The following is a 27,034-nucleotide window of genomic DNA, read 5'->3' as shown; positions in this document are numbered from 1 at the left end:
ATAATTATAATAACCAAAATCATCATCATCGTCGTCATCATCAGTTTCATCATCGTCGCCATCATCAGTTTCATCATCTTGCTGTGATGATGAAACTGTGCATCCATGATCATTCCTCAGCTTGAGACACACGCAGCTGAGACTGTAGCGACGTACGCACATCTGTCCCACAGTTTCCCACGTGCCAGTATCTTCACAGTACAGCTCGATGTTACGGACATACCTAGATGAAGAGAGACCAATAGGCATCAGTCAAATGAAGAAGAAGCTACTTTTTTCCAGGCATCATAGAGCAGCAGTGTCTTACTTGCCGTCTTCATCCAGGCCTCCTAGTACGTATATCTTTCCGTCCATCACAGCAACGCCAGGCTTGTATCGTCGCACTTGCATGGGGGCACACATGGTCCACTGGTTGGTTTCGGGGTTGTAACACTCCATTGTGTTTTCCGTGATCTCGCGGTTCCAGCTCCTTCGGCCCTTGCCCTTTAGCTGACGATGCCGACCACCTACGGATAGAAGGGAATTAACAGGATCAGTGGGCTTTATTACAAGATGTAATATGTGAAGTGAGTCTATGGAACTAAGAGACATTAAAGGGGGGATGAAACCTTAAATTTGTAAAACTACAGCAGGGTAAACACATGGCAGGCTGCATACAGGTGCGGTCACACTTATGCGTCACAGTGTACGTAACAGGGATGATACCTATAATGTAGATCTTCCCGTTGAGAGCAAATGCAGCTGGTTTATCACGCGCAATCTGCATAGGAGCGACTTCTGTCCATACAGATGTTTCATAGCTGTATTTATGATTTGGCTTCTTATGATCCGAAGCACCACCTAAGGACAAACACACGGCACACATGGCAAACCATTAATTGTCAACAGGATGAATACATAATAATATCACAGTATTACTTCATGACAACCAGCAGGCTGAACCTGCAGGTGCATAAACCTGCCATACCAATAAAATAGAGCAGTCCATCTAGTGCGACCACAGCAGGGCTTTCGTAATCATCATGGGCTGGCACACCGACATCTTCCCAGAGGTCCCAGGTGTCTGTGTTGGGGTCATAGCGATCAATGGAGTCTTTAGTCTTCTTATTGTACCCCGAGTCACCCACTGCAAACACATAGCCATCCAGCATCACCAGGCCTATGGGACATGTAGAGTTGTGCAGGGAAAAATACAGGGACAATTAAATCATCAATATACATTACATTTAAACAGCATAATAGGGTTCCAGAGAATTTAAAATACAGCTGGTTTTGTAGCTGTGTTAAGTACAGTCAATAGAGTAAATACAACTAGCCATTACTCTGCAGTTGGAACTGACCCATTCATCTAACTGTACAGTCACCTTTTCAGACCTTTGGTCTTTTTAGAAACTAGATTTTAAGGCCGCTACGCAGCATTCAAATCCAGTCCTAAATTGCACTTATCAGAGCATGGTCACAAAATTATGGCATTTTGAAATGTTAGACACTACTGTAACACTACTGTAGTGCCACATGTGTGCAAATCATTTTGTTTTGTTTTGTTTTGTGTGACTATTTTCATGCCAGATAACTGAACAGCATTTGTGGCATGTTTGGTGAGGATTGGAGCAACGGTGTGCCTGTGGCCCCTAGGGGACCCTGACGTGGCCACTGGTGTGACTATTGTCATGGCAGACCCGCAACATTACAAAGTCTAAACCAGTTGTGCTATAAACACGCCCCCTTCTGTGGCCAACGCGGAAGTGCCTTTTTCAAACAACCGCGGACTTTTTTTTTTCGCCAATAAAGTATAGTTTTGGACCATGACGGAGGCGCGCCGACTCAGCAGACCTTGAGGCCGAGGAGACGCGCCTCCAGGCGTGAGTGCCCACGTCGACCGGCCGATGGTCTGCTAGTCGACTCAGTGCCGTTCGAGTTATGTACCGATAGGGACAGAATAGTAAATAATGTTTTGGTGAGAGTGTTTGCCCTAACTGTCACTCAAAGTGGCTACTGGCCAATCACAGCGTGTCCTTGCACAAGCGTATTGGCCAATCATGCACAACTGGTTTAGACTATGGAGTCACGCGGCAGACCCCTGAACAGTGTTTGCTCCAAGTTTGGCACAGATTGGAGTAACAGTGTGCCTGTGGCGGGCCCCTAATGTGGCTCCTGGAAGCCACACTTGGCCCCTGGTGTGTCTATTCTGATGGCAGATCCCTGAACAGTGTTTGTGGCAAGTTTGGTGAGGATTGGAGCAACAGTGCGCCTTTGACACGTTGTGAGCTTGTAGAACTATGATTTTTGAAAACAATCTGATTGTACGTCATAGTTTGAGAATCTTACTGAAGTGGCTGCGTGTCTTATTCATGTCAGCCATCTTCCTCCATGTGTTATTGTCAATGTCATAGCGCCACATCTCACTGGGGTATTTTCCTCCAGCCACATACAGATAGCCTATAGTGTAAGAAGAGCAGAAATAAGTTATTACTTGATTGTTAAATAAAGGAACAGGTGTAATATATCAAGTTGAAATGTTTTCATATAGTGGGCTATTGATAAATAAAGTAGGTCTAGTTTTAATGGCTTGATATAAAGCAATGTCAATGAATGCGTATTTGGCTGCGGACCCACATCTGAAAATATTTTGTGCCAAGGAAATCAAAACATTTTCATTTTGTTTTGAAAATAGCTGATGGCTATCTATAGGGCCATGGGGGTCCCTGGACCCCACTTTGAGAACCCCTGCATTAGACCACGGACCACCATAACTCTGAGAGTGTACAAATGGAAACTAATGGTTACGGGTCCATTTGGTACCATGTGTACACTCTCAGAGTTACAACCACATAAGGTTCCACTTGGTTCCTAACTATCCATCATTTATCTGGGGACCCCCTGGAACCCCCCTTTAAGAACCAATACATAAACTTTAAGTATCCCACTTAATATAAAGAACTTTAAGTATCCCAGTTCCATTTCCAGCATAACATTGTTAAAGATCAATACGAAGGCAGAAGTATAGCTTACAGATCCAAGTGGTACTCCTCACCTGACATCAAACAAGCAGCAAACTCTTGTGTTTCAAAGGGCATTCGTCCCAGAGTCTTCCACTGATTGGTCAGGGGATTAAAGCTCTCAACGTTGTTGTTGTCTCCCCACTCTGTCATTGATCCCACCATCACGATCACTTCAACAAGCGGGAGAGAAGGTGTGAGTGAGCCAGAGAAGATTTAAGAGTTCAAGGACAAACCAAATTCATTCAATTAAAGGCATGGATGGAGTTTCAATTTGTCACCTTTTACCCACCAAGATTTTCAATTAATTTGTCTCCAAAATAGCATGAGTGGCAGACATACAAGCTCACAACGTGTCACAATATGACACATTGTGAGCTTGTAGATGTTCTATTATTGCCATTGGTCATACAATAAATTATAATAAGAGATCAATACATCATATAGCAGAAATATAGCATAAACACAGCACCAGGCATGTACATGAGACCTGGAAGTCCCAGTAGAGTCTCTACTGCAGTGAAGTGTAGACAGCCCAAATTAGCACTCACTGAATTAATCCAAGAGAAAATTGAAACTATAAAAGCACAACTATCTAAATCAAAGCTTGAATTGTAAAATGTAAATAACAAATTCATGACACAATAACCTGAATAGCAAACTTAACTAATTTCTATTGCCAAGAATGTTTGCATTGCAGGAATTTGTCTCAGCACAAACTAGACGTATTTTTCACAACACCATCAGTTGCAACATACATGCATGTGCGAGGTAGGGTACCTGTGGTTCTGCGTGGGTGAGCTGTGTTAGAGGAAGGATCCAGAATTAGGTCCATAGCCTCTGACATGAACCTCTGGCAGCCCTGGTATTCTATCGCCACATCCAGAGATTTAATTACATGGAGGAGGAAGGAGGGGCTGATAAGAGGAAGACGGATGTGATCTAAAACCTTAAAGAACAAATAGAACACTAATTATTTACTAGTCCGCCTGGATGCTGGGTGAACAACATTGTATAATAATCACACATAGTATCAACAAGTACCATATACCGTAGAGGTCAAGCAGCAGGCATTCATTGTTCTACTAACCTTGCATTTCAAAGTTCCCAAACATATTGACCGTCTGGCAACGTGAGACTAAGAAAGGACTGACCTTTTCAAAGCTGTGCCTGCGAGTAGGACACTTGTTCAACCACAACATGGCCGCCTGAAACACCATGTCCTCCTTGGGCACATTGAGTAAGTCACTAGAAAGAATCTCTGTCAGTCTTTCCTCAGAGAGAGAAAGGAATTCTTCCTATTGTTTGAAGAAGAAGACCAAATTGATTAGCTGAAAGACAACAAACACAAGACAACAGACGTATACGTTTGTAAATGTATAATGCCTCTATCACTGACCTGCTGGTAGACACCACTGAAATGTTTCAGGATGTAATCCATGCTGTGTCGCTCCAACATTATACAAGAGTGGGCCTCAGCAAAGCAGTGAATCCCTACACAATTCTCTTCATCCATGAGACGCATTAAATAACGACAGCAGGACTCTTTAACAGCTTTGAAATCCAACAGGTTTGATGCTGCTAACAGGGCCTGGAACAAATAAACAATACATGTTAGGTACCACCGATGTAGGCCAAAAATGCAGATAATGAATAAGGTTTATACCTGCACATTTGCCGTGGAGATGGACACCTTTGAGCTGTAAGCATAGCTCACCAACATGCTTAGCACCTCAGGTTCCACATCACAGATTTGAATCCTTTCCTGAGTGGACTCCAGCATGCTAGACGTGAACATTGCCTGTGCAGGTTGAAAAGGTGAATGGTTAGCTTAGAGTGTTCATGCTTTCGGCCTTTCTTATTTGCATTGTGTCAACAATTAATTGATTGGATATAGCATGATGTCCCATGTGAAAGCCAAGGCAGCATTATATGTCATTCCCTAACAACACCAGGTCAATAAATGTGTACAATGTCTATTTACCTCAAAGTAGGTGCTGGAGGCGGCTAGTACATTACGATGACAAGATAACTCCTGCCCCCCACAGCACAGAATCACATCACACAAGGCACGGTTGAGCCGCAGCCTGTTCAAGCCCTCTAAGACCATGCTGGGATGGTTGAGATCCAGAAACATTTCACCCTCCACTGAGGAGGTGTCTTCCTGAAGTTCAACAGCAATGTAGGTTGAACTGGCATCAACTGGAATCATTTCAGCCATGTCTCCCTTTGCTAGACCAGCCTACATGACAGTAAGAAATAATGGTCAGATGGTAACAATTGTTTGCATGTTACCTTTAATGAACAGAATACTCATGGAGAGAAATTACAGTGTATACAGTATTAGCAGGTAAAATAACTATAGACCTCACAAACAGTTTAGGATGTCTTTTCAAACGGTCTTTCATTCATTTCAAAACAATGTATTTTCACAGAATTCACATATATTTCATAATATGCAAGACAGCAAACCTGTCTTGCATGTATGACATTATTGTTTCCTATTTACAGAGTGGTGGACAGTCTCCATAATTTACTCAAAGACAATATTTACCCTCATTTGGATATACAAGTTTGCTTTAACAGCTTCACGACTGTACAATGCTTAAAGAAACTCTCTTTTTTGGTCCTGTGTCGGCCCTGGTCTAGTGTGTCCATCTGTGTGTCTGTTGATCACTTATTTATTTGGTTACACTGTGCTGCTGTAACGCCATAATTTCCCTTTGTGATTAATAAAGTATATCTCATCTCATCTCTGCAATTGCAATCCTGGCGGGTGTTAATTTGGGACCAAATCCTCCTAATCTGTCTACGCCTAAAACATAGTCTAATACTAAGATTTACACATTGTAGCCTGTGTGAAGCCCAGAGCCTATAAGGTCCAGCATGCTGCTATAAAGAGTCAGACAGTGCTCCTGAATAACCACACTTCCTTAACGTCAGAACACACAAAACCCAAGCAGCAGTGTCTTTATACCCCAAGCATCAGATAAGGTATGGAACATCTATTAGATCTATTAGATTTCATATCGGGTTGGTGTATTTACCAGCAAATAGACCTCAATGCTTCATGCTTGCTACCTCGCCCCCTGAGGTGGGCGAAGCCTCTTCAGTGGATTACATTACACTGTGGTGTATGATTTATGTATTAATGTTGTTGCATAATAAGTGAAATTATTATAATTTCCCCACACATATCTATCCACATCCACAGTTTAAGTTAAAGGTAGGGTAAGTGATCTTTTTTGGTTAAAACAAAAAGTGTTTTGTTAAAAGGTTAAAGCACTATATTCTGATTGCTATAGAGCTTTGTTCAGTCACAGGGGTCTCCATGTCTCTCCAGCTCTTTAATAAACAGAATACATATCCAGGTAGGTGACAACATTTCAGCCAATCAGGAGAGATTACCCATTCATCAGCTTAATTTTTACAGTTCCAGTTCCAATTGCGTCTGCTCATTTCTTTATGTCATCCCTTCCAATTTCACTTGTTTAATCTGTATCCTGTCTGAGTTGGATAAAATTGGTATAGGCCTACTGACCTAAAAATGCATTTTCTGTTTAATAAAGAGCTGGAGAGACAGGGAGACTGTCAGAATATAGAGCTATTTAAAACTTATTTTAACCAAAGAAAATCACTTACCCTACCTTTAAGTATGCAGTGAAAGCAACCACATGTAATTATTAGGACTATTTTGTGATCAACAGGTATGCATTGTATTGCTAATATGACCACTAATCAATTATTAGGAAACCAACTGAAGCTGAAACCACATGTCTATAAATATGAACAAAACATGAATATTTCTTCACAATAATGTTACATATACTTAAACACAACATCCAACTAAAGGGACTTACAGATAATGACATAAAAAGAGGAAAACAAGAAGAGGATGGCAATAGATTGTTTCTGTCAGCAGTAGACCACCACTTCTTCTTCTTCTTGGTGAGCTTCATGGGTGGTTGGCATCCTTATCAGTTGCACTACCGCCCCCTTCTGTTTATCTCAGAGTGCCCTTACTATCCCAGTGGTTCTCAACCTGTGGGTCAGCCCCGCCCCCTACATGATTTTCTTTGGGGGGGGGGGGGGGGGGGATTACAGTAAAGTGACAATGTAAGGACATTTTTTAAGACCTTTTTAACATTCAAAGTGTACACTTTAAATATCTGTCTCTGTGACGGAACCATAAGCAACCACCAGGTGGCTGTAAACTGCTTATCCGTTATCCCACTAGTCAATGTTGAACTCTAGAAGAAGACTAGAAGTTGCTGTTGAGTTACAGTAAGGTTCCATTGCTCATTGGGTGATCTACTGTGCAGGAGATTGCCATCCTTTTGTTTCTTTTACCATTTTGATGTCATCATCTGTAAGTACCTTTAGTTGGATGTACGTAGTGTTTACGTTTATGTGACATATGTTTGTTGATTATGCAAATGTGGTTTCAGCTTCAGTTTAAAACTAGTCTGTGAAATGAAACCTATGCCATGTTGATGTTACATTAGGTCAGACTCACTGGGAGTGCATTGCATTAAAGGGGAACAGTACAGTGGCCACTGTATTGTACCCTTGTATGGCTTTCACTGTTGTTAGTACATACTGGCCCACTGATTCTAGTAGCATTTCCTATGACAAACTAATGGAAATGGGTACCAAAATGGTGAATTAATTAGCCTAACCCTAATGAATATAAACTTGATAGAGAAAGCAAACAGGGAATCGTACTCAAAATTATTAAAGGTCCAATCATTCTCAATGCACATGGGCTATGATTATTTATTGGCATTTGCAGGGGTTGAAGATGTTTATTAGTATTTCTGTGAACTGCTCACACAATTCAAACTGATGTAGCTGCAGTGACTGAGTGCCATGGCTTTATTGATTGGCAGGTGTTCCAGTTGTCTAATTGAGCTCTCCTCTTTCTAGTAGCATGCTGGACCAGGGCTTAGAGCTACACAAATAGTCTGTGAATCATAATAGGCTATATTTTAGGAGGTCACATATTTGGAGGGTTTGGTAAAAGTTGGTGCAGATTTTAAGGTAAAATAAACCTCACTGGATAACCAACCAAGTCAACACACTAACTGGAAACCAAGATATCAAGAGGAAACAGTATGTGTTTTGGCTCATTAAACTGTCACTAAGGGACTAATACAAAATAACATAATGTTAATGCACTCAACTTGGGTGGTATTGCAGTAAACGTGCATACTGTTGTTTATTTCTTTAATAGCAAGGTTGTCCATTTCAAAACCGTCATAATATTTCATGTCATACAATTAAACAACATTGTCCTCTGTTGAAATTAGACTCAATGATCTTAAAAGTTGAGTTTCTCTATTCTTTACGGTACTTAAAGGAGTAGTTCACCCACAAAATGACTCATTTTCTATTAATTACACACCCCATGAAGTCTTCAATTCATGGAGATGTTTTTGTCGCATTCCTGAGCCAATAATTTGATGGCCGGGTCATTGGTCAATAGGAGACTCAGTAGGAGACTCTTGAGTCTCCGTCGCGTCGGTCATCACATTATTGGCTTAGCCCTGTATTTTGGGGGACTTTGACGGTTTGAAAGAAAGAAAGAAAACAACCTTTACACAAATGCATGCAAATACAGTTAAATCTTAAATTGAAATGTAATCTAGACTTAGAGTTTTACAAGACATCTTAAGCTGTTGTCAGTTTGTTGTTGGAATGAGCTCCATAGTTATTTGACTTACTACTGTCTCATAATGTGATTGTATCCATGTGATGTTGTGTCATTTCTCTCCATCAGTATTCTGTTCATTAAATGTAACATGCAATCACTCGTTACTATCTGTCCATCCACTCCTGTCATACAGGCTGGTCTAGCAAAGGAAGAGATGGCTGAACTGATTCCAGTCGATGCTGGTGTACCCCCCTGCCCTCTGGATGTTGCTGCCGTTACACTTCAGGAGGACGGTGCCAGTGTACCACTATCCTCACAGGAGAGTGAGATGTCTGTGGAGCGCCGCCATCCCAAAAAAGTGTTGGAGGGCCTAAACAGGCTGCAGCTCAACAGTGCCATGTGTGATGTGATTCTGTGCTGTGGGGGGCAGGAGCTCCCCTGTCATCGTAATGTACTGGCTGCCTCTAGCACTTATTTTGAGGTAAATAAATACACACATTGACCTGGTGTTGCTAAGGGAATGACATGTGATTTTGAATCCCACCAATGTGATAGGATATAGAGCCGATATAGAGCCGCCTTACCTGTCTGATTGGCTCCCTAGCAGGAATAGTTTTACTGAGGTTAGGGTTAAGGTTACGTTTAGGCATAGTCTTACTGAGGTTAGGGTTAGGTTTAGGTTTAGGCATAGTTTTACTGAGGTTAGTGTAATGGCAATTTCCACCTTTCAATGCACATTACTTGGTGTGGTGTGGTGTGGTGTATGAAGTGATCCTACGCAGTAGACAAAGTAAAAAACAAACAAGATGGATGTCCAAAAATCCAGTTTTAGGTGTATTTATTGTAGTTGCAGCTTGCTATGAACATACCATTGATATTGCAGTGTCATTTCTGTTGTCAATCTCTGATTTGTGGTTATGTCTGTCTGCTCCTTGCTACCGGTAAAAACGCCGTGGCTCCTCACCAACCTGTGTCCTCTGTCCTAACTACTCAGTGCACCTGTGACCCCTTAAATAACCACCCAGTGCTGTCAAAACTAGAGCCCGCCACCCAGTGTCCACAAGTAATAATGCCAAACTACCAAATAATATAACACCATCAAAAGGGCTCCTACAGTTAGGGTTAAGTTAGGTTTAAGCATAGTTGCAAAAACGAGAATTGTCAATCACAGCGACTACTGGCCAATCACAGCGGGTTTTGCCTAGAACTGAAGTGGGCTCCATAATAACGCGGGAATGACATTGAAATCTGCTTTGGCTTTCACGTGCACCGAACATCATGCTATATCCAATCAATTACATGTTAACACTATGTGCAAAAGAAGGGCCAAACGTTTGGTTCAGGTCCTAAACCATGAACACACCAAGTCAACCATTCACCTTTTCAACCTGCACAGAGAACGTTCACATCTGGCACGATGGAGTCCACACAGGAAAGGGTGAAAATCTGTTATGTGAAACCGGAGGTCCTCAGCATGTTGGTGGACTATGCCTACAATTCAAAGGTGTTCATCTCAAAGGCAAATGTGCAGGTAATGTATTCTCATGATAAACCGTTTGTATTTTTGGCCGACATTGGTGCTTAACAAGCATACTGTATGCTATTTGTTCCAGGCCCTGCTAGCAGCATCAAACTTGTTCGATTTCAAGTCTGTTAAAGAGGCCTGTTGTCGTTTCTTAATGCGTCACATGAATGAAAAGAACTGCATAGGTACTTACGGCTTTGCTGCTGTCCACGCTTGTACAATGTTGGCACAACACTGTATGGAGTACATAATGGAACACTTCAGTGACATCTACCAGCAGGTCAGTGATTGAGGCATCATACATTTCATTGCCAAGTTGTTTGTCTTTTGTTTGCTTTTTCTCGTATAACTTTGTTTTATTACTATCACTCAACACCAACAGACTCAAACCTGGATAGAAAAATGCAGTCAGTCATTGAATGATACATATTAAGCTACAGATTATTAATTAAGCTATTTGTTAGTTATAGTTCCATTTAACCTAACAAATTGTCTATCACCAGTGAGTAAATGGTAAATGGTAAATAGTGAGCACTGAGTTGAAAATGTGACTTCAGTTTGAAGTATGGGAAGGGAACAGGGTCTTAATCTATCAACTAATCTACATATTTGTTTTTCTACCAATAGGAAGAGTTCCTATCTCTCTCTGTGGAAAGACTAACAGAGATTCTTGCCAGTGATCTCAATGTGCCCAAGGAGGACATGGTGTTTGAGGCGGCCATGTTGTGGTTGAACAAGTGTCCTACCCGCAGGCACAGCTTTGAAAAGGTCAGTCAAATACAAATAATTGAAAAGCAAGACTGGCCATATCGCTTTACTTATCTCTTCATAGGTAGGTGCCCGCCCCTTTGAGGAGACCAGAAGTGAATGGGGTGGGATGGGGTCAGAGAGAGGCAAACACGCAATAGGGCAGTGATTCTCAAACTGTGGGTTGGGACCACCAGGGGGGTGCCCAGATGATTTTACTTAATGTGCAACATTGTTTTCTCCCTCAACGGTAAATAAACCAACATACAGTATAAGAGTATACAGGGTATCTGCACATTTCAAAAGTGTCAAATTAAGGACTTTTAATACCTTTTTAACACATTGGGTGCCAGAATTTTATAATAACAGATTACGTTCGGTGCCAGAAATCTCACCGTTGCGCTGCGTTGTGCTGTTTAAATCTGTAGACTCCACGACGAGCGATCCATTAAAAAAATGCATGAGTGTAGGTTGCGCGATGCTCCTGGCTAAAGCCTGAAACAACAACATGTCTCACGCAAGTCACCATTGCAGAGCGATCGCGCATCGAGAATGACTCGTTTTGCCCACTGTAAAAAGTTAAGGAGATACAGAGTTTTTTTAGCAAATAGATAGAATGGAAGCGGATGGGAGCGAGATTTTTTGGCACGGTGATCCATCTGTCCCTTAATTCTTAGAGTGTTCATGGGTGATTCCAGGGCTGCGCTAGCCCCCCCCCCCTCTTGTGGAAAAAACCCTAACCCAAACGAAAAAAACAAAAAGGTAAAACAAACGTATATTTACGTTTTTTAGGATTGTTGGCACTCCGCGGGTGTATTTGCAAAACCGTAATATTACTGTTTTGGCACTCAATATTAATACCACTACTTTTGACGCAGTAATGGTCTTATTATTTATTCTCATTTTAATCAACAAACTATACTATAAAAATGGTCAAACATTGGTCAAATTGTCAAATTAAAAAAATATAAAGAGGCAAACAAATTGAAAATAGACAACCTGCAAGCTCACAACGCCTTAGGAGACCATTTTTTGTGTACCATTTTGTACCTAGAGGCAAAGCGTGAGATGGCGTATCGTCCTAAATTAAGGATCTTTGGGTCAGTAATGTCTTAGTCTCACGTTGCCAGATGATCGGAGGTCTCTGCCTAGCTAATGCAAGATAGTTGCAACAGCGCCCACTGACCAATACATGCTTGGTATCTATATATGGTACTTGCTGGTACTATGCATGATTATTATTTGCATCAGGCCGGTCTGTATGTCTCTGTCCCGTCCGTCTGTCAACAGCTAATCTCCGATTGAACACTTGAAACTTTGTACACACACTTCTGAGAGGCCAAGGAAGAACCTCCACCTTATGTAGCGCTGTAAGAGCTCGTAACAGCCCTTGGTAGGCAACCCGGCCTGGCAAGGATCGACTCTGATGAGGTTGCACTTTTCTAGTTACATAATGTTGTTCACCTATGTTCTATTTATTATTTTAAGGTGCTAGAGCAAATCCGTCTGCCTCTTATCAGTCCCTCCTACCTGATCAAGGCTCTGGATGTGGTGAAAAAATACCAGGGCTGCCAGAGGTTCATATCTGAGGCCAAAGAGCGACGTGCAGTGCCTTACTGTAACACAGCACGCCCACGCAGGACCACAGGTACACTGACTCATACATGCATGTAGCAACTGATGGTGGTTCAAAAAATACATCAAGGTTTTTCTAGTTTGTCCTGGGAAGAATTCCTGCAATGTGCATACATACCTGGCAATAGATCTGAGTTTAGTTTAGTTTGCTATTGAGGTTATTGCATCATGATTTCGTTATTTTTATTTTACAATTCAAGCTTTCATTTAGATTGTGCTTTTATAGATGTCAACTTGTAATCCAATTTTCAGACTACCAGGGCTAATGCCTGGTGCTCATTTATGCTATATTCCTTTGTATTAACCACTTACATACTTTGTCGTATAGATCAATTATTTGTTTACCAACATTGAGACTGGACACAGAGGTGACTGTTTCATGTAATCAATTCCCAACAGATCCCCAAACCTGTTGTTTTGGGGAGCACTGGTTTCAGTTCATTCAACCTCCTCTTGTGTGTTGGTTAGTGAGGTGCGCCCTTGCGAGACATTATGCTTCATCGCACAACGGTATTGCGCGCTGAGAATAGCTGATATACATTCTTATGACAGCCACGAGAGGTGGGGTTTGGGGGACAACTGCTTTAAATTGCTATTATTGTTTACACACAACAGAAACCAAGGATTATGTATTTCAAGAGCGAGAGATCACAGTACAACTCCTAAGCATTCTTCCTCCATACTGGGAGAAAAACAGCATCTGAAAGTTTGATGGGATGCATTTTTACACGTGAGTGCAGTGACCACTTTATCATTGCATCTTATGAGCGGTGGGGTTCATTTGGTGCCGGCCTGCGCATGCATACTGGTTCTTATCAGTGTGACGTTGTTTGATAAGGGATCTATATTGATAATGGCTCAATAACTAAATACAAATAAGTCACCACTCATGACATGGGAGACATGGGAGCTTGTAGATCCGCCTTTTATGCTATTTCTGACTAATTTCCGTCTTTAAAAGGTGACAAACTGACACTCCATCTATGGTAAGGCCAGCATACGTGTGAGATGGTCCCGTTTTATTGAATGAATTAGGTTTATTCTTGAACTCTACTCTGGTTCACCCACTCCTTCTCCCTGCTTGTTGAAGTGATCGTGACGGTGTCATCAGTGAAGGAGGGGTCATACAACATAATTCAGAGCTTTGATCCCCTGACCAATCAATGGAAGACTCTGGGACGCCTGCCATTGAAAGTAAGCGGGTATGCTGTTGTTATGTCAGGTGAGGAGTACCATCAGAGTCAATCTACTTAATCTACTGTAATGGATCCTACTCTGTTTTGCCTCTCAATTATCTGTAGCAATGTTGTGCTGGAAAGGCAAACTTATTCTTAAAGAACATTGCTGTTGTGGTTCATTTATCGGGCCATCGATTTGCTGCATTTAGCAATATTAGCCTACTGTCATTCAGTACTGTCTGCATGCAAGCATAGTTAGTTGCAGTAATTTTGTGAAAGCTGTCTTTACAGCCAACATATATTTATTTATTTATTTGATTTGTTTGATTTGACAAACAGTTTTGTATACATATACAGGGCATAGTTCTTTCCATGGGAAAGTTGACAATTTAGTTGTTGTGCCGGTGAGGTAAGAAACCCTAGGGGGGCTTATGCGAGAACCTCACCGTTTACATTACATATAATTTGATGTTTTTGATGTTTGATGTTAAAGAGAATAGGACACATGATAAATATAAAAGTACAAACTGAGTAGAATAGACAAAAACAGAACACAAGAAATGGGCAAAGCAAAGACATGATGCTACTATATAGTCATGTGAACATAGTAAAGATGAAGAGATATAGAAAAATACATCTAGTTATCCACTCGGGTATTTAATTTACATTTCAGGCTTCTTTTGTAGGTAGGTAGGGAGGATGTGGTAGCTACTAGATGGAAATGGACATTAGTGAAAAACACCTTTATATTTGATGGCAAACTGCCCCCTGTTGGTGGTACATAGCGGGACATGTAATTGATTTGCTTGCCTGGTTGGGTAGGAATGAATGCTGGAATATAGTAATAGCGTAGCACAGAATCTCAGACCACTACAACCAGTGATGAGTGTGCACATATGATTGGCACTTCATATGGAGCAACATGATTGGTTTAGGAATACCAGGAACGATGAGATTTAACAATTTGTTGTCAAATGTCCTACTGCAGTCAGTCCTAAGGTTGGTATATAGCCCACCTGGCAGCTTATGTTGCCAAACTAATTTGGTGAATTTCTGTACATTTCATTGTTTGATAAGTGGACCATCACAATAATATAGAACATATATGAAAATATTTCAAGTTACATTATGCATATTGAATTTATTTATTTATTTTAACAATCAAGGCATAAATCGTTGTAATTCTGCTCTTCTTCCACTATAGGCTCTTCTCTGTATGTGGCCGGAGGAGAATTCCCTGATGATGGGCCATACAGTAGGGAGATGTGGCGCTATGACGTTCACCGTAACTCATGGTTGAAGATGGCCGACATGGATGACCCACGCTGCTTCTTCAGTAAGATTGTCAAACTATGGCATTCAATTCAACCACATTAAGATTGTCAAACTATGGCATTCAATTCAACCACATTAATGTTGGCATCCCTATTCTTGGCATATCATTATATGCAAAATAAATAAATAAATACATTAAAATATATTGTATTTTCTAGATTTGAAAAAAATCACAGATCTACAAGGTCACATTGTTTTACCTCAAGTTGTTGGTCAGTTATTTTTGAATAGCAAAATGATATAATAGGGCGTAAGTGGTTATGGTAAGGGCAACAGATAAGGTACAGAGATGGTTTAATTATATGGAAATGTATAAAAGAAAAAAATAGGAACAATGGTCTAAAAAGGTGACTGTACAGGTAGACTGGATCAGGCCCCGTTTAGACGGCAACAGGCTCTTGAGAAAACGGAAAAATAAAATATCAGATGTGCTTTCCGTTTAGACGGCAATGGCAAAAGTGAAACCCCCTTCCATGATGTAAATATTTGAAACTGCAAAGGCGTGACGTCATGGCTCACGTGGGCTCACGCAGTGTACGCTATTACCCAAGACAAAAAAATAGAAAGACCTGCCATCTCCGGTTTACTTCCCAGTAAACAGCTGGGATAAGAAGTAGAACGGAAGTGGTTCTATGCATGCGTGACTGGTCTATCTGGCAGCGCGTCAACACCGCCACCTGGCATGTACACTACAGCGTTTTGAATCCCTTTTGCGTCCCCGTCTGCACTCGTGTAAACACAGAATAAAAAGTGAGATTGCAGCGGCACTTTGTCGTTTTCTGTTCTGATAATTACCGTGTAAACATGGCCTCAATTGTTTCAATAGTTTCAATTGCAGATGAATGACATCACTAGTAAAGTAAGCTGCTAGTTGTACATACTGTATTGACTGTACTTGGTAGAGCTTTCAAAACTGTTCACAATGCTCTTTCTACTGTTAAATATAATTAAATGTATATTGATGATTTAAGTGTCCCTGTATTTTGGAATGGTGCGGTCAAGCAAGCACAGTGGTGTAAAGTAACTACGTACATTTACTCAAGTACTGTACTTAAGAACAATTTTGAGGTACTTTTTACTTTACTGGAGTATTTCCACAATTTTCAGTACTGTTACTAGTTACTTAAATTATTATATTATAAAACATACATTAATCACTTTAGCCTTATTTTATACCTAGGCTATTTGAAAATCACCGATCTACAAGCTCACAACGCATCACATAGCGACGCGTTGTGAGCTTGTAGATCTGCTATTTTCAAACTTTTATGTACTTTTACTTTTGGTACTTTAAGTACAATTTCATAATAATACTTTTGTACTTTTACTCAAGTTTTTATTCCAGACTTTTACTTGTAACAGAGTATTTCTACAATGCAGTATTGATACTTTTACTTAAGTAACAAACGTGAGTACTTTTTCCACCACTGAGCAAGCAGCAAGTTATAATACTAATTCCACTGACAGCCTTGAGTATGTGGAGGCGGGGTGGATTTTGCTCTTCAAACGTGATTCACAAAAATATACTGTGTAACATATGTATTAATAAAAATGCCAAATCCTGCATTCATTGAATTTTAATTTGAAATTCAAATTGAAATTTCAATGATTTTTTGCGATATGTAAAACTTTGTTTTGGAATAACCAAGACAACAACTGGAATAGATGTTGTCTTGGTTACCAAGGAGATGCAGCATAGTGCATATTATGGCTAATGATCAGGTTTCTTTTCTTTGTGTCTTTCCCCTGCACATGTTCCATAGGCCTGGTGATGCTTGATGGCCATGTATTTGCAGTGGGTGGCTCGCCGGATGAGGAGACTTCAAACTCAATTGAGTTTTACAACTCCAACACCAACACCTGGACTATCAGGGAAGGTGTCGGTGTGGCTTACAAAGCAAGTCTTGTGGTTGCACTAGATGGACTGCTCTATTGTATTGGTAAGGATCAGGTGTATGCACTTGCAGGATCAGCCTGCTGCATTCATTAAAGGGGCTACACCATGAATTAAAAAAATATATATTATATATAAATATTGCCCCCTAATACGTTTTAAACAGGTTGTAAGCCTAAAAAACATCCAGATATTTTTTCTCACAATCTGACTGTCTGTCATTCCAAGCTTTTTCAGCTGCAATACCAAAACGTCCTATTGGGCAGGGGGGAGCTACTGAGCAATTCTGTCTGGCCATCGTCAATGCAAAATCAGTGCAAGTGACATCACTTGCACAGCCATTCTGAACCCAAAGTCCCACCCAAAGTCTTTCAAATTGCTGGCGCTATAACAGACCTATTTTTTTTGCAAAACACTCTTTTTGATACTACTGTTGTTACTACCATGTTGTCCAAAACTCATGCAATTAGGTACACTTTAACTCGTAGTCATGTGATCAAGATGTATCTGTCAGATTTCCCATGTTCCATTCTGATTGGCTATGAGTTTTGCACAAAGTGCAATAAATCTTGAACCCCAATTGCCATGAGACATTGCATGGACATTCCCACTAGGATACGGAAGAACAGCCACACAAAATGTTTCAAATTAGCCTCATGGTGGCACTCTAACAGGCCGAATCACACTTTGGCTTATAACTCTTGTGTTCATACAGTGAAAAAGGTTTTCTCTGCTGGATTTCTTGGATCATGATGCAACTCCCCCTATGGGCCTATTTCTGACTGACAAGATTTTCTTGTTTTGTTTTCAAAACACTTTTTGCTACTACTTCTACAGATTGTGTCCAAAACTCACACACATTGGTACACCTTATCTCTGTAGTCATGTGGTCAAGATGTATCTATCAGATTTTTCAGATTGCATTCCAATTGGCTACCATTCCAAAGGGCCCGTTTTGCACTAAATGTCACAAATCATTAATGCTGTGTCGGAATGGTGTGAAACTTTGCAGGCACAATCCCAGTATGCCAAGGAAGGAACCACCACCCAAAATGTTTAAATCGGCCTCATGAACTATAACGTGTCACAACACAGCCCTCGGTAGCCAAAAGCCAACCAGGCCTGGTGGGTATCTGCACTCCGAGGAGTGCACGTTTCTTGTTTATTTCATGTATATAAAGCATGCTAATAACTGACAATGTCCAAAGGCTGTGGCATTAAGTATGAAGACGGTAGTGCAATGGCCCAGGTGAAAGACAAGCAAAAATATCATAAACTAGAAAAAGTGCTCCTCGGAGCACAGGTCTCCGCCAGGTCAGGTACGTTATTGTGACCTCCTGGTGGCGCTATAATAGGCCAATGTGAAAAGGGTGGCATTTATTCTTAGGTCGTTCACGGCAATTGGACACTGCATTCATGATTTGAGGCATTTTGTTCCAAAAATGTGTTTTGCTAAATTAGACCTGCTGGTGGCGCTATAACAGGCCAATGTGAAAAGGGTGGCATTTCTTCCTCGGCCTAGTGGGAATGTGTTTGTGAAATTTCACGGAAATCGCAAGCTGCGTTCATGATTTGAGGCATTTTGTTCAAAACGGACCAATCCTGCAAATTTTGTAAGCGAACCTTAGCCAATGAGGATGGAATATGGGAAATCGGACAGATCCGTGTTGATCACATGACTATAGAGATACTGTGTACCGATTTGCATGACGTTTGGATAAAATCTGTAGGAGTAATGTAAAAAAAAATCGGCCAGGTGGCGCTATAACAGGCCCATGTGAAAAATTTGAGGCAGAGGTTCTGAATTGGCATCCAGGGAGTGTGTGTGTGCAGTTTCGCAGCGACCGGGCCAACGGTGCCAGAGATTAGCTGGTAACACACAGACAGTACACACACACGGACACACACACACACACACACGGACGGACGGACGGAGGGTAAAACATACTCTCTCGCCATGCCTTTCGGCCTGGCGGAGACAACAAGAATAGAGTCTGCACACTGGTGATGCTGAAAAAGCTCCGCTGTATTTTTATTGTGTCAATGTTTCAATCTTTTCAGATCTTCATCAGGACATATACATTATTAAGTATTCATCCTTCTCCTGTTGACAATTAGTAATGTTTTGCCACGTGTGTCCTCCTGGGCCCTAGGTGGAGCTTCGAATCATAAGTACAACTATAAAACGGATGTATGGACACAAATCCCACCAATGCTGAATCCACGTGATAAATCAGCTGCCTGCAGTCTCAACGGGAAGATCTACGTTATAGGTATCACACCTATTCTTACGTGGCAGGCTAGAAAGCAACGCAGCTGCAGCTAATACAATTTATAATGGGTGTGATAAGGCAGCTCTCCATCGCACAGATTTTGGGCCGACTCAGCGTTGGGAGGCGTTGGAAAGTGTCTGCTGCCGACAAATTGTTGTCGGATAGCGTCGTTGGGTCGGGACCTCTATCGACCCGTCGATGAGAAACCGAACTTGCTCGGTTGGTCCCAACTAGACTAGTGCTGAAATGCTATGTGTGTTTTGTTTTGGTGCGAGTGAAAAAGCTCCGGTGTTGCCAGATTCCCTGGGTGAAACAAGCGACCAGGTCTATGAAAACAAGCCCAAAATAAGCGACCAGTTTCACCACTTGAGCCCTATTAAATCAGCTATTTTCAAAAGGAATCTTGAAAGCAAGCCCAAATAAGCAACTACACTTCAGAAACTAGCCCAAACAAAAGCAACCTAAAACTATAAATAAAGTACTAATAAATAAAGTCTGAAGTAGTCTGTTTGGGTTATAGGTGTGTCCAGAGCCATGGGTGTGCTAATGTGCAAGCATATAGACAGTAGTCAACCTAAGTCTAAAACACCCATAATTAATGTGATTAGCTGCAGCCGTGTCACTTACATCAGTGTACTATAATATAAGGTCAGTCACTTATTTTCAATGGGAGCAAAGGGGTGGAGCTTCCTGTTGTGGCATATTGACAGCACTGACCTGTGTCTTATTGAACGTGTCTGAAGCATAGTGTCGACCAATAGGAAAGAAATGCCGTGGTTGACCCCACTGGGATAGCATTTGGCCTGTAGTTTTCTTTCAGTGAGCCAGCCACTCCAACATAAGTCGAATGCCATGTTTTTTACCCTGCTGTAGATTTTAACCTGAAATTGAAAATAAACTAAAAATGTAGGGTTTCATCCCCCTTTTTAATGACTATATGTGTATATGTGTAGCTATGTTTTAGGTTATCTCTGGCATGCTTATTGTCTCCGCCAAGCCGAAAGGCATGGCGAGAGAGTATGTTTTCCACCCCGTCCGTCCGTCCGTGTGTCCGTCCGTCCGTCCGTGTGTGAGCAGCTAATCTCCGGCACCGTTGGCTTGATCGCAGCGACACTGTGCGCACACACTCCCTGGATGCCAATTCAGAACCTCTGCCCCACATTTTTCACATGGGCCTGTTATAGCGCCACCAGGAGGCCGCTTTTTGCAAAACACATTTTTTGACAGTACTCCTACAGATTTTGTCCAAACGTCACGCAAATCGGTACACAGTATCTCTATAGTCATTAAACGAAACGGGTCTTTCAGATTTCTCATATTGCATCCTGATTGGCTAAAAATGGCTTCCAAAGTTTGCAGGAGTGCTCCGTTTTGAACAAAATGCCTCAAATCATGAACACAGCATGCAATTTCCGTGAAATTTTTCAAATCAGCCTCATGGTGGCACTATAACAGGCCAATTTGTGTTTTTACCTATAACTGCACCGATCTGTGTAAGACTTTGTATGCACACTCCCTAGAGGTCAAGGAAAAACTTTTGCCCTGCATTTTTCACATCTGCCTTTTATAGCGCCACCAGGAGGCCGATTTATGTAAAGCACATTATTTTATACTACTCCTTCCAAATGTATCCAAATTTCACGCAAATCGGTACACATGATCTCTATAGTCATGTGATCACGACGGATGTGTTTGATTTTTCATACTGATTGGCTAAGATTGACATGTAAAGTTTGCATTATTGGTTTGTTTTGAACAAAATTCCGCAAATCATGAACGCACCGTCCGATTGCGGTCTTACTTTGCATGCACATTCACACTATGTTGAGGAACAAATGCCACTCTTTTAACATTGGCCTGTTATAGTGCCACCAGCAGGTCTAATTTAGCAAAACAAATGTTTTTAACAAAATGCCTCAAATCGTGAATGCAGTCAGTGTCCGATTGTCGTGCAAGGCCTAAGAAGAAATGGCACCCTTTTCACGTTGGCCTATTATAGCGTTACCAGGAGGCCACAATAGCCTACCTGACCTGGCGGAGACCTGTGCTCCGAGGAGCACTTTTTCTAGTTTAATATGTTATTTCATCCACATCTTAACATCTGTAAACCAGTGATGTGACAATAACGTTGATTCTGATTATTTGTTCCATAATAGACTCACTTCAACTTAAGTGCAGAATGGGCACATGATAGAGCCCAAGGTCACTTATCCTGTTGATTCCTTTTTTTATCGATAGGTGGTCAGCGTCATCAGCTAATGGGCAAAGGCAAAGGCAAGGGCAAAGGCAAGGGGTGCTGGAAGGCCCAGATCACGGAAGACACGATGGAATGTTACGACCCCCGGACCAACCAGTGGACCAGGTGTGCCGCCATGCAAGTGCGTCGCTCCTTTCCTAACGTGGCTGCATTGGATGGAAAGATATACATACTAGGAGGGCGGGGTGACAACGACAAGTAAGACACTGCTGCTCTGTGCATGCCTGGAAAAAAGTGTCTTCTTGTCCACACCAGACATTTAACTCCTACCTTTTGGTCTCTCTGTGTGTAGGTGCCTCCGTAGCATTGAGCAGTACTGTGAAGAAACTGACGTGTGGGAAGTTGTGGGGGAGTTGCCTGCACGTCACTGCGCCACTGCACCCAGGTTCGAGTGCGTGTGTGTCAGGCTGAGGAATGATCATGCACCCACAGCTGATGATGAACGATGAAGATGATGATGACAACGATGAGGATGATTATGTAGATGACATATATATCTTATGTCTAAATAATGTTCTTGGATGAATCACTTGAATCCGATCATCCCAATTAGGGGCATGTCATAATATGTGTAAATAGGCATAACTTATTCAGCAGAAATAGCTAAAAGCTCACAACGCCTTGCAATGCGTTAGCTAGATAATTGATGTCCAATTACAGACCCCTGGGGGACCCCAGTCAGCAAAGTATGGTTCAAGTAATGACTCCTGCCTTATCAGCTTCACACCCACTGCTGACAGTCTGTACATACAGATATACGAAGACAGGGAGTCAGTCTCTCAGGTTAACTTCAAGCACGCTCATGAGCCAAGGTTGGTTAAAAAGCCTTTAAGCACTTAAACCCTACACAGTAAACTTAGTTGACCATGGTTTTATTATAATTATTTTTAGTTTTTACCTCTAGACCAAATCTCTTTGAAAATAGCCGAACTTCAAACTCACAACAAGTTGAGTTTCTAGATTGGCTATTTTCACAGAATGTTCACCTATTATGACATGACCATAATATGGATCCTAGGGTTGTAGGCCATAATGTAAAAAGAGAAGTAAAAAGCCATAAAAGGACGCCAACTGATTTAGACCTGCATGGGTCAGGGCTAGGTTAGAAGGATTGGTCAACCTAGTTCAGTACTTACTATAGACATCATATCACAGCACATGAGAACCACACATCCACCTGGACTGGAGCAAGTTATCTCATAGACTCTAACCAAGAGTGCTCTGTATTCTTTTGTTATTTGACATACAGATACATGTTCATGTAAGCCTATACTATATATTAGTAATTGTTTATCCACTGGGCTATCCAAGTCAGTTCAAGTGCTGCTGGCTACAGTAGACTCTCACGTTTACTACATTTATTTTTACTTTTATTATCTTAATTACCTTGTTTGATTATTTTCTGAGTTTTCAGGGTCTTAGTTAATTTCTATACCCTAGTTTCATGTGTTCTTCAGTGCTGCTATGACACCTAAATTCTCCCCGGAGATCAATAAAGACTGTCTATGTAATACATGCTTTATGACATATTCCTTTCCTATTATATTGATATCCCTGCCTACATTCCACCCAGTGGCCTCTCTTCATTCTTATCATGGTAGACCCCTGAACAGTGTTTGTGCCAAGTTTGGTGCAGATCTATATTCATATACTATAGATACTGTGTATATGTACATTTGCCACGTGGCCATCAAATCCATCCCTATATTGTGCTGAACAGCAACGGTTACAGAGTTATGGCCATTTGAAGTGTTAAACCCAGCTGTAATGACACATATGTGTGCAATTATTTGTGGTGTTGGTGTGACTATTCTCATGGCAGACCCCTGAACAGAGTTTGTTCCAAGTTTGGTGAGGATTGGAGTAACAGTGTGCCTGTGGCCCCCCGAGGCCCCTGACATGGCCCCTGGTGTCACTATTCTGATCCGGCAGACCCCTGAACAGTGTTTGTGCCACGTTTGGTGCGGATCGGAGCAACGGTGTGGCACCCAGGGGCCCCTGGTGACAACGAGTGCCTTTCAAGACACCATCCAGGGCCTTTTTCTGCTGTGCTGTGAGCGTCCATGTCTTGGCCCTGTAAAGCTGTACTGAAACGTGGGCCTCTACAGAGGTCTCCCATGGGTCGGTCGGTTCCGACGCTTCCCTAAAACTTACAACCCGACACAACAGCGTTCAAACCGCCCATTCGAAAAGGTTTGACCAATGTTGATTTTCATGACGGTATTCAAGTTGTGACATCCATCTTGAATGTTGCTACCATAACCAATCAAGACCTGGGGTTTGAATAAGATTCATGTAATATAATACATTTTAAATGATTGACTACACAGAAAATGTCAGATTTTGTGATGGTCTTTTACATAATGTGCATCTGATGCTGTCTTAATTGTCAAGATAAATACAGTGTATGTTAACATAGTTTAAAACCACGTTCAAATCTATCTTGGCCACATTGTATGGAAACTTCCCTGATGCAAGCCAAGATGCAAGCATTAGGTATGCTGTAGAGTAGACAATATTGTTTATTTTTCTTATCTGATACTTATTGTCTTAAAACACTTATGTACTATTGTTACTGGTTGAATGTGTTATTCATTCAATCTGCCCAGCAGCAGTGAGGGTGACCATGATCACATCACAAGTGACAGTTCTCTGAGCTCAAGTGCAGAGGTGGGTTTTTAGAGCCTCCCAGCCAACAACCCAACCTACAACCCCACGCAAACGCAGGACGAGGCGGGGGAGGAAGAAGAGGACGCGCAACACAGAACCAACCGAACCGAACCTGGTACACCAGACAGACCGCCAGACAAGACGGGAATCGGTCATAAATATATCAGGTACCTCCCTCCCCCCAGAATGTATTTCCCTGCTTTCCCGAGGGCTCAGTTTTGCACCAACAAACAATGTAAATGCATTTCAGACTAAGGTTGATCTATTTAAGTTTTATAGGAGTCTACATTTGAAAGCTTGGTGGCATCAAAATGCCCAAAATGCTGTTTTACGCACTGCAAGTGTTCCTGACTCTAATACTGACCAGGCTGGCCCCACATTTAGACCCAAATCAACCTTTTGTCCTATTGTTAGTAATGCATGTTTAATCGCCTTCACCAAAAAGGTGTCCTATGAAGTGGAGTCTCTCTGTCAAACTGTGAAGCGCCCTGCCACATACAACCTTACAAAGCAGGAAAATGCAGCTTTACGTGATCTTTCAAACAATGAAGATATACTCATAAAAAGAGCAGACAAGGGCGGTGCAGTGGTAATCTGGGGCAGAGATCAATACATAAAGGAAGCCCATCATCAATTACTTAATTCTGATTACTACACTCCTCTGTCATCCAACCCACTGGAATATATGAAACACGAACTGTTTGATATTCTGAATAATGCCGTGGGCCAAAAATGGATAACAGAAAAAGAGCGAGACTTCTTGTTTAAAACCTGTCCGAAGATTTCTACATTTTACATGTTACCCAAAATACATAAAAACTACAAAATACTATGGACGTCACATCGCTATACAGTAACATTAAATATGAAGATGGTCTTAAAGCTGTGAATCACTATCTCCAGCTCAGGACAGACGAAGATCCACCTAACCATTTCATCATGACTTTCACTGAATGGGCTTTAAACAACAATGTCTTTATCTTCCAGGACAAACTATTCAGGCAGAGACGAGGCACTGCCATGGGCGCCAGCTTTGCTCCAAATTACGCCTGCCTCTATCTTGGACATTGGGAGGATAAATACATCTATGGCCCCTCCAACCCTCACCGCGAATATCATCTGCCTGGTACGGACGATACATAGATGATCTAATTTTCTTCAATAACGGTGATCTACAAGATCTTGTCCAATTTCATGAATACCTCAACAACACCAGTGACAGCATAGAACTTTCTTTGGAACACAGCCAGAGCGAAATAAACTTTCTGGACCTGAAAATCACCAAGACACCCTCTGGGGAGCTATACATACTACTATTATCCGAAAGGACACGGATCGCAACACTAAATTGCATGCCGAAAGCTTTCACCCCCACTCATCTCATAAAAAAATATCCCCTTCGGTCAATTTCAGCGTCTAAGACGCATCTGTGACCAAGAAAGTGACTTTACCTCAAAAGCTGTGGAAATGAAGAACCGGTTTTCTGAGCGAGGCTACAAACACAGAGAGTTGGAAGCGTCACTCCTCAAGGTAAAAACAATGGATAGGAAAAGTGTCCTGTGTAACAAACAGAAACGTCCATACCAAAGCAATGCATTTTTTATTTCCACATTTAGTAAACAGACAGCCCTGATTCGAGGCATTATTAAACGCAACTGGGGTTTGCTACATAGCGACCCAGCTATGAAAGAGATTTTCCCTGCACTACCTACGTTTGTCTCCAGCCTCCAGGAGGGCACCTACCCTTCAAAACAGACTAATGCGTAGTCATTTGCCACCAAAAACCTCTTGGCTTCAAAAACCAATCGGCAACTTTCCCTGTGGTCATTGTACACATTGTACTAAGATTCCTAAAACAAATAGATTCATTGATGTGTTTACGAATCACATTTACAAAATTAACCACTTTGCAAATTGTAACACCTCTTTTGTTGTTTATCGTCTGGAATGTCCTTGTGGGTGCTTCTTTGTGGTGAGAACAAAACGAAAATTCAAAGATAGATTGGGAGAACATAAAACAGCAATTCGCACAAACAATCCCAATTATGTGATGGCTGTGCATTACCATGAAAAAGGCCATGGCAGCCCCTCCTCTCTAAAAGCTACAGCTATTGAAGTCATCCCCACTGACAGCAGAGGAGGCGACAGACTCAAAAGGTTGCTCCAAAGAGAAACCTTTTGGATCGTCACTTTAAAAGCCACACAATTTCCAGGCCTAAATGACGAGGTTGATTACTTGCCGTTTCTCTGATGTTTTTTATGATTACTGATCATGTTTGGGTTTACAGTGTAAACATTTAATACACTGTGATATTTATATATTTACTCTGTTTTCCCAGTATGTTACTTTAAAGATTATTTTGGTGTCTGTCACTCTGGGTGTTGGTTTTTTTATTTTATTTTAATTTTATTTTATTCTATTGGGGCAATTGTGCTCATTTGAACTGTCATTTAAACATACTAATGACGCAATAACGCATTAACATGATTGATTGAAACACCATCCACGGCTGTATTTAAGTGACTGATTAGCCAGAATGCCAGATAGACCCTGACGAAGACCTTCTAGGTCGAAACGCGTTGGTCATATTCATTTGCCTTGCTCTTAATAAACCTTTACATTTTTTCACATGAGACGGAGTGCCTTGGAGTTCTTTTCTTTTTAAGTCTGCATTTTACACCTTTTTGGCAAGCAGTACTTCTTTGGAAATCCATTTTGTTTATTTGGGTACACTATATTGGATGTGGTTACTCGTGTAATATCACGAATGCCTTGATGTATCCTTCCTATACGGTTACTGTAGAAAAGGTGGTTAATGCCTGTGATGGCTCACTTACAGTAGGATGGACGCTCAGTGCAGTAGCTTC

General features: G+C 41.5%; 2 protein-coding genes across 2 annotated transcripts; one reads left to right on the top strand and one right to left on the bottom strand.

Moving 5' to 3' along the window:
• Positions 1–303: 303 nt before the first annotated feature.
• On the bottom strand, positions 304–5,220 carry LOC311039638 (kelch-like protein 24; the record flags this gene model as incomplete). Its single annotated transcript, XM_084049575.1, has 9 exons — positions 304–506; positions 658–840; positions 968–1,159; positions 2,329–2,439; positions 3,035–3,172; positions 3,780–3,948; positions 4,399–4,590; positions 4,717–4,800; positions 4,984–5,220. The coding sequence occupies 9 exons, from the start codon at positions 5,218–5,220 to the stop codon at positions 304–306; spliced, it is 1,509 nt and encodes a 502-aa protein (XP_083905701.1).
• A 3,646-nt stretch (positions 5,221–8,866) lies between these two features.
• On the top strand, positions 8,867–25,309 carry LOC311039637 (kelch-like protein 24; the record flags this gene model as incomplete). Its single annotated transcript, XM_084049574.1, has 11 exons — positions 8,867–9,133; positions 10,049–10,183; positions 10,805–10,945; positions 12,413–12,572; positions 13,650–13,781; positions 14,942–15,073; positions 16,836–17,012; positions 21,478–21,694; positions 21,789–21,881; positions 24,179–24,281; positions 25,154–25,309. The coding sequence occupies 11 exons, from the start codon at positions 8,867–8,869 to the stop codon at positions 25,307–25,309; spliced, it is 1,713 nt and encodes a 570-aa protein (XP_083905700.1).
• Between the last annotated feature and the right edge of the window lie 1,725 nt (positions 25,310–27,034).

Source organism: Gymnoscopelus microlampas (genome assembly GCF_963454915.1).
Source record: "Gymnoscopelus microlampas genome assembly, chromosome: 23".
Classification (NCBI taxonomy): Eukaryota; Metazoa; Chordata; class Actinopteri; order Myctophiformes; family Myctophidae; genus Gymnoscopelus; species Gymnoscopelus microlampas.
Note: the sequence above shows the minus strand (reverse complement) of the source record. Positions and strands in the feature narration are given on the sequence as shown.